This window comes from Thamnophis elegans, chromosome 7 (genome assembly GCF_009769535.1).
Source record: "Thamnophis elegans isolate rThaEle1 chromosome 7, rThaEle1.pri, whole genome shotgun sequence".
Taxonomy (NCBI): domain Eukaryota; kingdom Metazoa; phylum Chordata; class Lepidosauria; order Squamata; family Colubridae; genus Thamnophis; species Thamnophis elegans.
In genome coordinates, this window is record NC_045547.1 from 37,363,634 (window position 1) to 37,381,537 (window position 17,904).

Genomic DNA, 17,904 nt, shown 5'->3' on the forward strand with positions numbered 1-17,904 from the left:
GACGCCAGTCTCCTGGGGTGGGGCGCCCACTGTCAGGGTCACCTAGCCCAAGGCCAGTGGACTCAGAGGGAGGCAGCCCACAGCATCAATTGGCTGGAACTGAGGGCAGCTCGCCTCGCACTGAGAAGGTTCTCCGCTCTAGTACAAGGGGCTCATGTACTGTTAATGACAGACAATGTGGCGACAAAAGCGCATATAAACCGACAAGGGGGCACTCGTTCAAAGGCCCTCATGCTCGAGGCGGAAGCTCTGGGCAGGTGGGCGGAACGTCATCTGGCTTCTCTCAGTGCAGATCATATCTCCGGCGTAAGCAACCGGGAGGCAGACTGGCTGAGTCGCCAACGCATCGACCACTCGGAGTGGCGCCTGCACCCGGACCTGTTCCAGCAGATCGTGAGGAGATTCGGCAAGCCACAGGTAGACCTGTTTGCCACACACAACAACACACATCTCCCACGCTTCTTCAGTCGCTACCACTCGCCCCAGGCGGAAGGAACAAATGCACTGAGGTCAGTGTGGCCTCAGGGACTTCTGTATGCCTTCCCTCCACTTCCGCTCATCCCTCAAGTGGTGAACAAACTCCTGACCGAAAAGGCAGACCTCATTCTGGTGGCTCCCTTCTGGCCCAGAATGCCCTGGTACGCAGACCTGGTCAGCCTCTCAGTTCAAAGACCTTGGAGGATCCCCCGGGACAAGATTGCCCTCAGCCAGGGGGCCATCACCCATCCGGAGCCCCAGTGGCTGCAGCTAGCCGTTTGGCACTTGAGGGGGAGCTCCTGAGAAAGCAAAAATTCTCTGACCAGGTCATTCGAACAATCCAAGCGTCCAGGAAGCCCTCTACGACTAGAATCTATGATGCCACCTGGGCCGCCTTCTCACAATGGTGCAAGACTAAGAACATAGTGGCCTCCTCAGCCTCGATCCCTCAGACCCTAGACTTTTTGCAAGAGGGTCTGGATAAGGGCCTTGCAGTCAGCACCCTCAGACGCCAGGTTGCAGCGTTGTCTACCATCCTGGCAAAGGGCGCCTCTCGCTCGCTGAGTCAGCTCCCTCAGATCAAGAGTTTTCTCAAGGGAGCAGCGAACATCAGCCCTTCAGCTGTTCACCGGTATCCGTAATGGGACCTTACATTTGTGCTTAAGGCTCTGACAAAAGCCCCATTTGAGCCTTTGAGAAAGACCAGTCTGCGCCACCTTACCATCAAAACTGCCTTCCTGGTGGCTATTACATCCGCTCGCAGGGTATCCGAGCTGGCAGCTCTTTCTGTCAGGGAGGATCTGTGCGTAGTTCACCCAGACAGAGTAATTCTGAGGCTTGATCCGTCCTTTACTCCGAAAATTAACTCTCTGTTTCACAGGATTCAAGAGCTTATTTTGCCCAATTTCTGTCCCCATCCTTCTCACCCTAAGGAGCGTAAGTGGCACAAGTTGGACGTGAGACGAGCCGTGCGCACGTATGTAAAGAGGACAAAAGACTTCTGCCATTCAGAGGCGTTCTTTGTCTCCTTCCTCCCTGCGTCCCTTGGCCACAAGGTCTCTTCTCACACAGTGGGACGTTGCCTACGCGCTTGCATCAAGCTGGCATATGAACACCAGGGCAAAACAGCTCCGAGACGGGTCACCGCACACTCCACTAGGAGCGCAGCAGCATCTGCAGCCTGGGCAACCCAGGCTTCTATTCTAGACATTTGTAGAGCGGCCACATGGGCCTCCCCCACGGCCTTTATCAAAAACTGTAAGATTGACACCTTTGCCTCAGCCGAAGCCTCTTTTGGCAGAAGAGTTTTGCAAAGAGTGGCTGAAATGCCAGAGGCTACGGCGCTTCCCCACCCTGGGACTCAATAGCTTGGGCATGTCCCAGCATTGGACTCTCTGAGCAGTGCACTGGAGAAAAACCGTTGGCTTACCTGAACGGTCGTTCTCGGGGCACTGCGAGGAGAGTCCAAACCCGCCCGGGGTGTTTATTTCTATTGAACGATGTGACTGTATTGACTGTAACTGATTACAGGACGTTTTCCTTCATTTTCGAACTGAGCATGCAGAGGCAAAGGGAGGCGTGGTCAACTAAAAACATCACTCAGTCCAAGGGCAGATAGGCTGTGTTAACCCAGCATTGGACTCTCCTCGCAGTGCCCCGAGAACGACCGTTCAGGTAAGCCAACGGTCTTTCAGTGCATTCTTGCAAATCCATGTTCCCATCCTCCCAAAATTTTCTTAGGTGTTACCTTAGTTTGTTTCTTTGTTTTTTTTTAAAAATCCTCCCTTCTGGGAGCATACAAAATAAACAAAACCTAGTACAAGAAGACTGCTGCATCAGATTTTCACAAAACATTTACCTTTCTTGAGAAATGAGATGTAAATAAGAAAAACAGTTTAATCATATTGCACATAAAGTATTTATTTATTTCTAAATAATATTTTTAAATGTAAAGGCACAGAAAAAATATACACAATTGAAATGAATTAAACATTGCTAATCTTTGTTCGGTTACTTCAAAATATAAAAACATGCATTATGTTAATTGCAGAAGTAAAAATATATTTACCTTAACATAATTGTTATCTTGAAGCTCAGCTATCATATCAAGCAATACATCTGATGCCATAAAGTATGGAAACCAAATGGTCTTAAGAAAAATCTCCTTGTTAATAGGAAATGGTGCTTGAAAAGATCCTGAATGCTTAATAATCATTTGTATTTCCCTAGTATAGTTCCAAAGCTCTCGGCAGGCATTCTGAAGCAATGTCCAGTGGCGACCCCGATGGGCAAGAACCTGAATTATATTTATCAAATGCACAATTAATGAGTGGGAGTTGGACACATCACAGTGATTTAAATAGTAACTATAAATAATATTTTCATTTATAAAGAACTTCAAACTTAAGTGTGTTCATATGTAAGAACTCTACTGAATAAACTATTTCACTTTCTTAAGATACTAGTTGGAATATATTTCACATAGATTATAACTGTTTTGCTAGAACTACCTAGGACAGAGATCTAAAGAAATACTGAGCAAGATATTTGTTTATGTAAGTTATTTATTTATTTGTTTGTTTGTTTGTTTGTTTCCCATTCCAGTCAACCAATCTATAACTGAACCACCTACAATTGTAAGTCTACAAATTCATCATTTGGGCTAATATAGATAAAACAAGTTCACAAAAGCAATACCACAATGACAATTAAAAATTAGTTACAATAAAAAAGCATACACTGAAATGCAACCATCACTATATTGGCAATCAAAACATTCAAAGCCTAAATAGAACCAATCAATCAGTAGAGGAATAGGTGTAGAATCTGTGCCCGCACAGCTTAATGAAATAACCATGTTTCTCATCTCTTTTAATATGTATCTAGTGCCACAGTTTAGGAGCAATTTTTCTGAATTAATTTGCACCTAATACTTATTATAGAAAGCTTAGCAGCTTACCATAAAAGCTTTTAGATATTAAATTAAATCACCTGTGTCTATGAATAAACTATAATATTGGAATGAATGCCCTAAACCATCATGAATTTCTAATCTGAATTATGACTATTATTCCTTTTTCTGTATGGTTTAGCCTCCTCTAACAGTTATGACTGAGTAAACATATTATTAGATAAGCTATTGTTATTATATAAGAGCCGTGGTGGCACAGTGATTAGAATGCCGTACTGCAGGCTACTTCTGCTGACTGCCGATTATCAGCAGTTTGGCAGTTTGAATCTCACCAGGGTCAAGGTTGACTCAGCCTTCCATCCTTCCAAGGTGGGTAAAATGAGGACCCAGGTTGCTGAGGGCAATATGCTGACTCTGTAAATTGCTTAGAGAGGACTGTAAGAGCATTGTGAAGCAGTATATAAGTCTAAGTGCTATTGCTATTATAAAGTCAAGTTTTTTCTTAAAACTATGATTTATTGAACAACAATGATTGGTGGCTTTAATATTAATCCATATTGAGTGCATAGCATACCATGCTATATCAACATCAAACTATAACTTTGTGTTAAATGTAAATCAGAGTTCTCGATTTCTTTTGCAATCAGCTAGTTAGAAATTATTTCAGCTGTCTGCTGATTCTTGTACAACTAACAACCAGTAGATCAATTAGTATTTGTGACCATTTAAGAACTTCTAAGAACATATAATGTTGTATTATTTTTTAACTCTGCTCTCTTTTATTTATTTATCTGTGTCGGGAAAGAGAACTGTTTAAAAATAGCTACTCCAGTTGTTCACAAATTGTTCCACGTTGTATTTAAGTTTTTTTTTTTAAAAAAAGAAACTCTTACAGAAAAAAGCAAATTCCATTCAACTTAATTTAGCTACAGCATTATTTCCTACATTTCCTATTACTAAACTCCATTTGTTGTTAAATTCGTATCCTTGCTTTGCCATACTGAATTCATACTCTTGATTACTGTACAACCCAGTGCAATTAAATACTTTATTTCTTGACTGCATTTACTACTTTGATTAATCTGCAATTCTAGGAAAGTGAGTTCTTCCATGCCTTCGATGTCTTCACCATCAATTGTTATTTTGACATTTCCATTCTTTGTAGTTGTCATAAACTTGGTCTTTTTGGTATTCAAGAAGTGGACAAATTTCTAACTTTCTTCTTTAATCCATTTGATCAGATCTTTCAATCCTTCTTTGGTTGCTAAAAGTTGTGTTATGAACTTATCGAAGATTGTTTATGTTTCTTCTTCCAATGGATTATCTTTATTTTTGATTCTTCAAGTTCCAGTTTCCTCAAAATCATATTGGGATACAAGTTGAAAAAGAAAGGTGAACAAATGCAGCTTTGCCACATATCTTTCTACCTCTCAAACCAATCAGTGTCTCCATATGTGTTTGCACAGTGGCTACCTGATTTTTTTCAGTGACTACAACAACGTGGCAGATGTGTTGCCAGCCACAGGTCTTCTAGGGCTCTCCATAGCTTTCAGTTGAAAGCTTTCTTGTAGTCAATAAAGCAGAGGTAGACGTTCTTTGATATTCCTGAAATTTTTCAGTGCTCCAGTGTAGATTTGCAATATGGCCCTCAGCATTATGACCTCTTCTGAAGCAAGCTTAAACATCTGGTTATTTTCTTTTGATAGTCAGCACCAGATATTATATAAATTAATTGGAATTCACATTATTTATTATTTATTTATTTGTATGCTTTCAATCTCACTGTTGAAGTGACTCTGGGCAGGTTGCTAGTGTGAGGATGAGGGCAAAAATTGGAACTATTCTTGGAGTCATCATTTTTGCCACTGGAATCCTGTGGCCATGTGTTTGTTTCCCTAATTTTCCAGCACAAAAATATGATGCTTGTGGGTGATACAGGTCATAGCAATTATATGGGGATGGAATCAAGACCTGGGACTTTCTTGTTTGACAGATGGCTCAATGCCCACATGACTTCTTCCTGAATGATGTCAGGTTCTATTTCTGCTTCCTTTTCCTTATCATTCAGAGGAAACTTGGCCTCTTTGTTGCTAGCATACAGTTCTTCTGTTATATTCTCACCATCTGTTGTTGAAACCTTGTTGGTTAGACACATCTTTACCTTGTTTGTTTTTGAAGATGCTTTTATGAGCAGTAAATGATGTATTTGTAATTTATTGGGATTTATAGGCCGCCCTTTTCCCTGAGGGGACTCAGGGCGGCTTACATTCGTATGAATCCTTTTTGACTTGCACCAAAGTATTCTGGTGTGGCCCTTCATGCAGTCCTCATCTAGCTGCTTGCAACATTGGTCCCAGTAAAATTTGTTATTTTTCCTTGTTGCTTTTTGGAAATTTACATTAATTCTCTGCTCCCTAATGTCTGCCTGTTGTTTTGGCTGCCTTTCTTCACTCACCTATTCTGATGGCTTCATATGAAAACCAATTGTGCTTTTTCTCTGGCTTTTATTTTAGCATATGTTCAATTGCTGCTTCAATGATGGTTGATTTTTTTTTTTGCCACAGTGCATTGGGCATATTCTCAGCAGTGTCCAGCAGTTCAAATATATTTTTAATCCCAGCTGCATACATGGAAGGTATTTGGGTGATATCAAACTTTTGGGATGGTGCTGTCCTTTTGATGTCGCATAAGTTAACTCTGACTTTAGCTGCCAACAATTCGTAATATGAACTACAATGGGCACAAAATAGTCTTGACAGCAACAACTGAAACGCACTGTTGATGGCTGCACAGGACATAATTGATCTTGTTATGGTGCAATCTATTTGATAAGATCCAAATGTAAAATTCATGATTCAAAATCAATTTTATGGCAAAATTAATGCAAAGAAAACTGATGCAAATAATCATTTCTCTCCCCAAGTCCAAAACTTTTAGTAAATCAAGTTTCAGCTTGACTGCCAACCTTTGCATTAAAATCACCTATGTAAAAACCCATGGATCTAAATAATATTCTTTTTGAGCACTTGCTTCAAAGTTTTCTGATGCTAGCTTAGAAAACTTCTACTGCAAACTCTGCTGCATTAATTGTTGGATGTAGACTTGGACAACTGTGATAGTTTGACGCAGTTGACACAGATTTGGCTGTTATAATTCAATCATTAACCATTGACAAATTTTCCATTGCTGCAATAAGTTTCTTCTTGTGATAAATACCACTTCATTATTATTTTTTTGGTGTCACGTCCAAGTGAATTTCTCAAAGCAATGAATTTCTCAAACTGGAAGTAGCCATTGTCTTTCCAGTATAGCTCAATTGACACCAAAGAGGCTAATTTTCAACCTAGCCATTTCAGATTGCTCTCATAGGCTTGTATCTCCAGCCCTGGAAAAAAATCAGATTATTTTAATAATAATGCAGCTCCCTCTTGCTCTGAAATAAAAGAGCACGTATGGAGATGAATACAGATTGCACCTGACAAGTAATGACTTCCATGAATCACTGGAAAAAGAGAGGGAATGAACTAAAAATAGTTTTAAATTATCCTACATCTTTTTCTTAGAGTTCTTATCTTCAAAAACAGAACAACAATGCAGCAAGAAACTAGAAATTGGTAAATATATTCTTGCCAAAGATGATAACGTTATTTGCTCAACAAAATCAGAAGAGATATGTTTATTAAAATTGTAAATATAGTTAACATTACCACAGCTCTTCTAAAATATAGGAATATTTTCGTGAAATGTTCCAGCACAGCAGAATAACAAGTTGTTTTTTCACGTTCCTTAAGAGAACTATAACCTTGAAGTGGCCGAGGAGTGTCTCTATCACTCAATTTAGAACTACGATCAGGAGAAATGGGTTCTAAAATAAAAACAAACAAAAATCATTGAGTTTAACTAAAGCAATTCACAAATTGTAAAAACTGTTCTAAGCCTCTTATTAAGAAAACAAAATCTAGAGTCTTAGTTTGCTAGTTTATTAAAATAATATTTTTTCAAAGATAAAGGAAAATGCCATAGAATATTCTATATATACCTAAATCAATTGTAAGGTAGGATTTCAAGTAAATAAGCATCACACCCACATCTCCAATCAATATGTTTTAATCAGTGAAAGACGGTTCTTGGTACAATCTGAGTTAGTCACTTGGAGAATATGTTCCTCTCTTTGTTTTCCAGAAAAAATATATATCAAATGCTACAGTGCAGCATCCCCCAACCTTTTGGGCATCAGGGATGGGTTCCATGGGAGATGTTTTTAAAGGGACCGGAGGGGGCATGGTTTCACGTGCTACCTGCATCCTGTGGATGAGGCTTTGCCTGTTTGCACAGACCAGTTTCTGGCATGCCGCAGTCCAGTGCCAGTCCACAGACCAGGTGTTGGGGACCCTTGCTATAGTGCATGTTACATTTCTTTGGTTACTTGATTCAATAAAAATAAATAAAATAAATAAGCACGGCAGGGCAGATATAACAAACCTTTTAGCTGACTGGTCCACATGATAAGACCTCCCCGGATAATAAGCCCAATTGGGCTTTGGAACGTATGAACTAAAATATGCCCTCCCAAAAAAATAAGCCGTCCCTGAAAATATTGGAACGCAGCAGTAGCCATGAGATGACCATGCTTGCTGCCTCCTGTACCTCAAAAATAATAAGACCTCCCCAAAATAAGGCCAAGCACTTATTTCAAGGGTCAAAATAAAATAAGAACCTGTCTTATTTTCAGGAAAACACAGTAGGAAAATTATTAACTTTCTTTTATAATGTTTATAACTGCTATCTCAAATCCATGTTAACAAGGAAAACCAATTGCTTTCCTTACCAGTTGCTATGAGATTATTCTTCCTTTTAAAGTTCCTCAGTTTGCACATTGTCTTGCTTTACATAAAAGTTACCATTCCAACTACTCTGATTTTGATATTTTATCCATCCATAAACTTTGCTGTATCCATGTGAGACTTATAATTTTTTCAAGGTCCACAGATAGAGCACTTGGCAATATGTAGTGAAAGTTTAGCTGTGAGTTAATAATCAGTTGTACTTTTCTGAAAGTAGATCCCTAATTTGTGAGGATATGATCAATCCAAAAATTGTCAAGTACCCGACATGCATGTGGCAACCCACCTGAATCTTGGCCTGAAGTTGAGAGTTGGGTCAGTTCAGTGGATTCACTCATGACATCAATTTCAGGGGAGAGACAATTATTGTGGTCAAGTATGCTTGAGCTGGAAACAGTGCCTGAAGAAATGCTTTGTAATGTAGGGCTAGAAGCAGGCAATGAAAGCCCATTGTCGAAGGCAGGGGAAGTAAAATCAGGGGTGTCTGAGCAAAGAAGAGCAAGGAAGGTTATATTCATTGCAGATGAGCTGTTGGCAGCAGAATATTCAGGGAAAGTATTTCTCCAGAAATGTATAACTGCTCTCAACCTAACAAAAGATCAAACTAGAAAAAAATCTGAAGAAATATTTTTCAGTGTTTCTCTGATAGCTAGTCAGGAGCTACTGTGTTTGATTACTTATCTGCTGCTAGTAATAAAGAAGATTGATGGTGCAAAAAGAATTAGTGGTGGTACATTATATTGTTGCTGTCAAATGATATGGAATGGCTATTCTGTTTAAAGATATATAGGGAAAAAAATAATAAAATCTTTTTTCCATTTCCATTAATTCAGGGAATTTCTGAAATGTCTCAAGAAGGAAAAATATGCAGTACTCAAAAATAAAAACTGAGGAAAGTACATTTAAATAAGAATTGCAGTACTCTTTTTAGGTAATCAGTTGCCAAGATCAATATGCCTCAATATGAACTGTATTTGTTCCAGAGAAGTACCTTTAAATCAATGATTTTTTTGAAATGTAACTTCAAGACTTGCTGTATTAACAGTGTAATTGTCTACACCCAAATTACACCTAAAGTAATAAACAAAATCACAATAGATCCATGTAAGTTATATTCTCTAGAATGAATAATAAGATGTTTGCCCTGGAATGTATAGAAGCTCTGAGGAAATCATCAAGCATTTTTTGAAGTTGACGATCAACGAGGCCTGATTTATGCTAAGCCATGTGACTCTCTCAGCTTCCAAAGAGAAAATAATATTTGACATCTACCTAATTCAGCTAAACAATACCAAACCCACATAATAGAATGCTGTAAATCACAGACTCCCCAGATTAGGAAACCAACACAGATAGACTCTTAAAAAGTACCCTGTTTTCTTAATTAGACTTATAATGGAAGCTGTTCTAGGCAACAACAAATTTAAGTTTCAAATATGTTCAATGAACATAGTTATAATGCTTTTGAAAGAGAAGTCAACAATGTGAAATTTACTGTAAGACTAGTTGTATTAACAATACATACAAATATTTACAGATACTGAGTTTGAAAATACGTTGGACCAGGCAGAAGAAATGGAAGAATGAAAAATAAATGTTCAATCTAGGAAAAAAGAATATTGAAATAGAATAAATGAGTGAGAAGGGGAAAAACATCTTTACCTATCCCATAGGGATATATGAGATCTTTTAAATATATAAAACTTAAAAAAGACTAATTCTAAAAACAGCACAGCTACTATTTAAGGAGTTATGGAAATCTTTCTGAGATATTAAATAGTCACGAAATCAATTCTCATTTTAAAGATTTGACTATAATAACTATGGTTTTTAAGATGCAATACTGTTATCTATTACCTGCCTAACAAGAGCCTTGTTTGTGGTAATGCAGATTCAGATCAAATGGCCATCTAGAATAAAATAACTACTGGAGAGACAGAAACAGCAAAGTTTCTATAGTGAGTCCAAGGCAGATAATTGGAAAGAATCAACAACCGAAAGCCATTAAAATCCCAGAAGCAGAAAAGGTAGCAAAATAGAAAAGAAAGTGAGAGAAAAGAGGAAGAAAATAGAATGATGATTCAAAATGTAATGCACATCTAGAACAAAGAACCCAGGAACAAATATACAAAATACAAGTAAAACTACAGAAGATAAAATGTATAAATGTATGGTCAGACTTTACATAATAATAGATTGAATTAAGACATTGGCTATGAAACAAAAAACATGCACACTAGAAATGTTCTTTAAGGAATCAGAAAGTCAGCTATAGCAACATAGTGAAATGGTATAATTATCTATGCATACTGAAAAATCAGATTTAGAGCACATTTTCAGACACTTCCAAAATTAGAATTCAGTGATTACATTCAGCGTTAATGGATTATGTGTTCGATTGACTCAAACGTAGCCTCTAAACATAGCCACTCAAAAAAAAAAATTTTTTTTAATCATTCTAAAAGTCATCATCCAACAATATCAATTTTATTGGTCCTTGTCTTAAAATGCTGGAACCAAGGATCTAAAAGGATTACTGTAGATATCTTAATGTATTTTAGTAAATAACTGCATAAAACACAATAGTTGAAAATTCACATTTTATTATCTATAGTATTACCAGGTTTTCGACTGACTTTTCCTGAAAATGTTCTTTTAAAAGACAGATGTTTAAAATCTATGATTTCTTCCTCTGGCGCTATCATGATTGTGCCTGAATTGCTTAATGAGAATATTTCAGGGTTCAGATCATTATAACTGCAAAACAAAAACATACACAAACACAAGTACATGCTTAATAATTGAAATGTAGCAATATTGCAACATTATTATTATTATTTATATTGTATTCATTAAACATGAAACTCAACCAACTGAACATTCAAAAATGCATCACAAATACCAGTGACTGATGCTAATGATTGATACAGTTTGCTGCCAGCGTCCTAGGTATCAACCAAGTACCTTCTTAAAATATATGATGTTCTGAGTAGCAGTTTTTTTGCAGTTCCGTTGGTGTTATTGCAGGAAGCTGCAATTTATTGATGTATCTTGTAAAATTCTTGTACATGGTGCCAAGTGCCCCGATGACAATGGGTACCACTGTTACATGCTTCATCCATAGTCGTGTAGTTTCAATGGCCAAGTTGCGATATTTCATTATTTTTTCTAGTTCTTTTTCTTCGACTCTGGCATCTCCAGGAACAGCGATATCAATAAACTGTACACTTCCGCCCTCTACAACTATGATATCTGGCATGTTGTGCTCCAAATGACGATCTGTTTGTATTCGAACGTCCCACCTTATCATTTTCGATCACTTTTTCCACTCTATGTTCCCATGACTTTCTGGATACAGGTAAATCATATTTTCAACAAAATGACCAGTGGATTAATTTAGCAACTCGGTCATGTCTAGCTTTGTAATCAGTTTGTGCAATTTTGCTTCATTCACATATTAAACGTGAAACAGTTTCAACTTTGTTATTGCAAAGTCGGCAGTTTGGGTTGTCAATGGATTTTTGTATCTTCACTTTCATGACATTAGTTTATAGTGCTTGTTCTTGAGCAGCCAGTATTAAACCTTCCGTTTCTTTCTTGATAGTTCCCATTTTAAGCCATGCTCATGTCAAGTTGTCATCACATTTTTCTTCAATGTTTTTCAAGTGCTCTCCATGCAAAGCTTTGGTTTTCCATCTATTTAATCTGTCATCCAGCTGTTTTTCCTTATATTCTGCCTTTGCTTCTGTTGTTTTTATGCTGTTCTCCATTTTCACAACCTGCAGCAATTTTTCTGTACTATGGTTCACGTAATCCTATAAACTTAATTTTTCTTCTTCTACAGTTTGATGGATTTGCAATAGCCGCCTACCCCCCACATTTTTCTTGGCAAGTACAACCTGCCAATGTCACTTTGTGGATGTAAAGCATGGTACATATTCAAACGTTTGCGTGTTTTCCGGTCCAAATTTTCCAGTTCAGTCAGAGTCCAGTTGATGATTCCAGCTGAGTAGCTTATCATTGGAACTGCTCATGTATTTAATTATTTAATTATGTTTCCAGCATTCAGCTTTGATTTATTTTGCAGACCCTCCTGATGTATTCCTTTTGCGTTGACTCTGACTTTTCCATTCAAGAAGTTATCTGCTTCCAATATGCCTAGGTACTTGTAACCATCATCCTTTGCTAATGCTTTCACTATATTTCCATTTCCCAGTTCTATTCCTTCTGTTTTTTCCATTTTTCCTTGCCACATGGATAATATAGCACTTTTTTCAAGCCCAAAGTTCATTTTGATGTCACTGCTGAACAGTTGAACTGTGTTGAGTATTGATTTAAGTTCAGTGGGGCTTTCCGCATACATCTTTAAGTCATCCATGTATAGTAGATGGTTTATCTTGCCAAGTTGGCTTCCGATTTGGTATCCCAGTTTTGTGTTTCGTAGGATTATTGTCTGTGGAATTAATGCAATGTTGAACAGTAGTGGTAAAAGTGGATCCCCTTGGAAATTATTTTTTTTTATTATTATTATTATTATTATTATTACTACTACTACTATTACTATTCACCCTTGATGCAGAATACTTCATCTAAATACTTCATCTAAAGAACAGGTGTCAAACTCGCAGCGTCACATTGTCGTTATGGGATGAGTTTGACACCCCAATCTAAAGACATGTTAACAATCCTGTCTATAGTGTGGCAACAATAGGATGAGCCTGGACTATATTGGTTAACATTCTTTCTTTTTCTTTATTCATATCAGAAGTTAATATTCTGAACTGCATCTTTTAACAGCCAGGTGAATGCAACCAGATCTTATTAAATAATTTAAATGAAAGTTTTCTAATATTTAATAAATGAATATTTTCTAGTATTTAAAGCAAGAAAATTTCAAATTTGAATTGACATTCTATCAATTTACTATATATAGAAAAATCTGTGTTTGTTTGTTACAAAGGATATAATAGCAGTTGTAGTACTGGTAATAATTCATTTTAATCAAAGGTCAGTACAGAAAAGGTTGCATAAATAATTTGTATCATTTTAATTAAGTTATAATTGACTCTCATTTTCATGGACTAATCAAGAGAGACTGACATTAGTCACAAATTTCTTTTAAATTGAAAAGCAAATCATGTCAAGGACATTTATATCATTTGCATGATGTTATTACACAAATATTACAAATTACTAATTTTCAATAACTGATTCATTTTCATGGTGCCATCATTACACAAATAATATAATCTGCCAATACTCAAGCCATCAGACAACCACTGGAAACACTAGGGCATTGGCTGAAAGCTGGACAGAACCTATGGAGAAATTCTCTAAGAATTCCAGTTTTAGGTGAATTTATTGTTGCTCTCATTGAAATATCAGATTCTATTGAAACTTTCATGAATACAATCTAGTTTCACAACATCAAAATCATCAAAACTATAGCCGTGCTAATAATAAAACCTGTTATTTTATGCAAAGGCTGAAGAGTTGCTTCACAAGGTCTTTCTCTTATTGCTTCAAGGTTTTTGTTCTGAAAATTTTTGCCTTAATGATCAGGAATGCCACACACCTCCTTCAAATGTAAATCTAAAATATGGCTTCAGCAAAGAACAATACAGGATGTGATATCCAGAGTGGATGGGAATTTGCTTCCATAGCTCAAGTATTTCCAAATGGCTCTTCTCTATGGATTCAAAGTTCTCTGTGTATTGCCTTTAGTTTCTTAGAAATTACCCTGGGCTTCTTTGAGACTTCCTACAGCAGGGTGTCAAACTTGCGGTGTCACGTTATCATGTGACATATCATTTTTTTCCCCTTCGCTAAACTGTGGGGTGGGCGTGACCATCACGTGACGCATCCGGCCCACGGGCCATGAGTTTAATACCCCTGTCCTAGACTTTTACATGGCTTGTTCCTCATGTGAACTTAGTTTGTCAATCATTCCTGAGGAAATAACTCTGATGCTGTGTACAATCTACCTGACAGTGGACTAGTAGTGGCCAATCTCTATGCAAATAGCTTTGCAACCTTTTCTAGTTCCTAGTGAGCATCAAAAATTGTTTTTCAAAGGTCCTTAGAAATCTCTTTTGCTTGGGACAAAATTCCTGTGTTATGAAGGAGGTGAATACTTAGAAATCTGTTGTTTAAATAAGGCAGGATCTCCCATGCTCACAGTTGATTAAATCCACTGATTGAAACAAGTGACTATAATTTAGCCTTCAAATGAACTGATATGCCTGGAAGTTCACATATTTTTGTCACACACAAATATATTGTTTTGGATCATTTTCTTCAATGAAATAAATGAAAAAGTATAATGTTTTTGACTAATTTCATTTATCTAGTTTTAAGTCTTATGTGGATAACATATCACTTTACGCCATATTTATGTAGAAATACTAAAAATTTGCAAACTGGGGATGGAAGAAGTGAGAGAGGCTGTAAGTTATAAAGGTTACCCAATGAAAGCAATTCCTTTGTGAATCAGATTCAGAAGATCATTCCAGTCATTTGGATTGACTGAGCCAATGGAGAAAAATTCTTAGCATTGGAAATAATTAATGAGAACAATTTAAATAAAAATTATGTTTGTTTTGGTCTTGGCACTTCCTTTGATATCTTTGGTATCCTGGTTTGATATCGGTCCTAGATATTTTAAATAAGCTAGCAACACGAGAATTTAGAATATATGTAAAACACATTTTTTGAAATAAGAGGCTGACACAGTTAAATCAGTTAGTTATTCTTTTCACTTTTTACCTGTCTGGACTTTGTATAAAATTTTCAATAGTAAGGAGCTCCTGTGTCCGCTTTTTTAACAAATTAAAGTGAACAATTGCCAGGTAAATATTAAGCTGAGCTCGCCATGGCATTTCTTCATTATATAGCCGACGATATCTTCTTCGTCTTATGTAGATATCAGAACATATATTTAGCTTAATTATCAGAATTTCAAAAGCAATTTTCCTTTTTTCTTCTATTTGTTTCCTAAATAAAATCATAGGGACAACACCTTGAATGATAAGCCATCACAGGAGAAAACATATTTTAAGACTATAGAAACAATTACATTCCTGATGATATAGATATGGATATGGATATGGACATGGATATATTTCTTTGAAACTTACTTCTTTGTAGATTTCTACATCTACAAAGAAACAAGTTTCATCACATTAATAAATTAAATTTCATTAATTTAATCTAAAGAATGCATATAGAGAAGAAATGAACAACTTTTAGAAGAGGGACCAGCTTGTTCCCCAGACCAGATCTAGGGAGACACATCTTTATAAAGTCCTCATCATGAAGATTATGAAGTTTCTAGTTAACAATTTGTTCAAGGCACAAGGGCAGTAGTTAAAGCAGTAGTTTCTGTTAAGCTGACTTAGCTTACCTTTTGCTTTTCATATAGAATTAGCAAAGTCTCCATAACTAACAGATATCTAACAGATTAACATTACTCCACTCTTTCCTATTATTTCCAATACTAAATAATTTTCTATTATTTTCTATATGTAAATAGCCACTTTGGTATAGTGGTTAAGGTACCAGGCTAGAAACCAATCGTCTATGACTTCTATTTCTGTTTTAGGCATGAATCCAGCTGGGTCACCTTGAGCCAATCACTCTCACGGAGTCCTGGGAAGCAAGCAATGGCAAACCACTGCTGAAACCTCATCAAGAAAATTGTAGGGACTTGTTCAGGCAATCACCAGGAGTCAATATTGATTCAAAGGTATAGGCACACACACAAAATTTAACATACACATATACTCTCTCAAGTCCTGATATGCTGCCTTACGGCAATGGGGCTGCAGGTTGGAGTTCCTGATAGCTAGGAATTCCAGGAATATATGCCAAAATATATACTCCCAAAAGGGGAACCTAAGCCATGAAGGTTATCTCATGTGTCCAACTAAAACCAACAGGTACCTATATCAGATAACAGTGATAAGGAAAATGCTGAATGTTGATGATGACTTTAGTGACAACAGCAAAAACATCATTTCAAAATTGGTTGGAAAATGGAGTAGTAAGCAAAACCCACATGGATAGACAAGATAAACTGATTAATAATATAGTGCTAAGTGATGGCCTCTTCAGGCTTGGTGGCACTTAATCTGCTACTGAGAAAGAGCTGAGAATCTTTAGGGCAACTAATGATGTTTATAAAGCAACTAAGTTAAATCCTTTGAGACACTTAGTTTCAGCTGTTGCCATGAAGGAAAAGAAAATCCAAGCTGCCAAGACAGAACTACAGTGGGAATGTGGAATGTAAAACATGAATACGGACAGGCTCAACAGTGAAAGATGAAATGAACTTACTAACATTAGAGAATCATAATGCACTGGGATTTCAACAGAAAAATCATATGTTAACAATACAGAACATGGAAAACAAAGAAGGAAGAGTATTGCTTTCACAGTCAGGAAATATATATATAAGTAGTCCTCAAATTGCGATGGGTCACTTAGTGACTGTTCAAAGTTACAACATAACTCTGCAGGGGTATTTATGAAGTGGTTCTGAAGTTCACAATCATGTGAACTGTATTTTGGGCACCTGGAAACCAGACCAAATTTACAGCTGTTTGTAATGTCCCACAGTCACATGGGATACTTTATGACATTTTTGCCAAAAATGGCATTTACTTCCATTTTTTGGTAAATGGCGATCAATTGGTTCATTTTAAAGATCATTGCGTTCACTTAATGAGGGCTGCAAAAAAGGTCATAAAATTAGATCAGTCATGTAATGACCGACTCTACGACCATCATGTCTTATGACCGTAATGGACATTACAATTGTAAGTCAAGGATTACCAGTAGCACAGATAGTACTTGCATATAATTCAACCAGGGTCCAATAATATCAATTAGATTTCTTGGACATCCTTTTAATATAATTGCTATCCAAGCATAAACTCCACCACTGATGAAGAATAAGAGGAAATAAAGTTCAATCTGAAATCAACAGAATATGCGAGCAAGAAGCTTACGGTTAGAGTCTGGAATCACAAAGTTGAAGGCAATGAGAAAAATTTACAGGGTTGTTTTTGGTGGGAAAAATGGAACTCACCTAAGATCAGATGCATTTGGGTTTCACAGTCTATGGTTGATGGACAGTAATGTCCTAAAGACACCACCATCCCTAACTTACAAGTTTCTGTACCTCTGGGAGGACTACAACTTGGGTCCACCAATTTACACATTACATCAAATTTGCTTCCAATTGGCTGTTTGAGAAACTCCATTTTGTTTTGGATTGCTCAAATAATTCAAATAATTTCAACATTTAAAAGAAATCAAATTTATTTCAAGTCACTTAAAATTCAGCCTGGAAGTTTACTGAACTTTAGTGAATATTAATGAAAGCAAAAATTAACTAGCATTCTTTTTTTATTTAGTGCTAATATGTCATAAATAGTAATATATCATAAATTCCCAGGCATAAATACCATTGTAATTTATAGGGGAAAAAACATTAGCAACCTTTTTCCACCAGGTGTTTTAATCGATTGTTTAGGCAGACCTTTCTTCTTGGAACCTCTCTTCTTTGGTGTTGATAATTCTGTAACCTATATAAAAAAATCATTATATCATAATAATTATAAATGTTCAAAACACTAATTTCAGTTACCCACAGCCCAGTAAGAGCTAAAC

General features: G+C 36.8%; 1 protein-coding gene across 1 annotated transcript in view; it reads right to left on the reverse strand.

Annotated features, from left to right (window-relative positions):
• CFAP54 (cilia and flagella associated protein 54) overlaps nt 1-17,904 on the reverse strand; it is a 138,820-nt gene that overhangs the window by 69,330 nt on the left and 51,586 nt on the right. Inside the window, 6 exon segments of the mRNA XM_032221166.1 lie at nt 2,546-2,773; nt 7,096-7,253; nt 8,519-8,716; nt 10,853-10,989; nt 14,998-15,225; nt 17,734-17,819. Of these exon segments, the coding sequence (XP_032077057.1) occupies nt 2,546-2,773; nt 7,096-7,253; nt 8,519-8,716; nt 10,853-10,989; nt 14,998-15,225; nt 17,734-17,819 (1,035 nt within the window).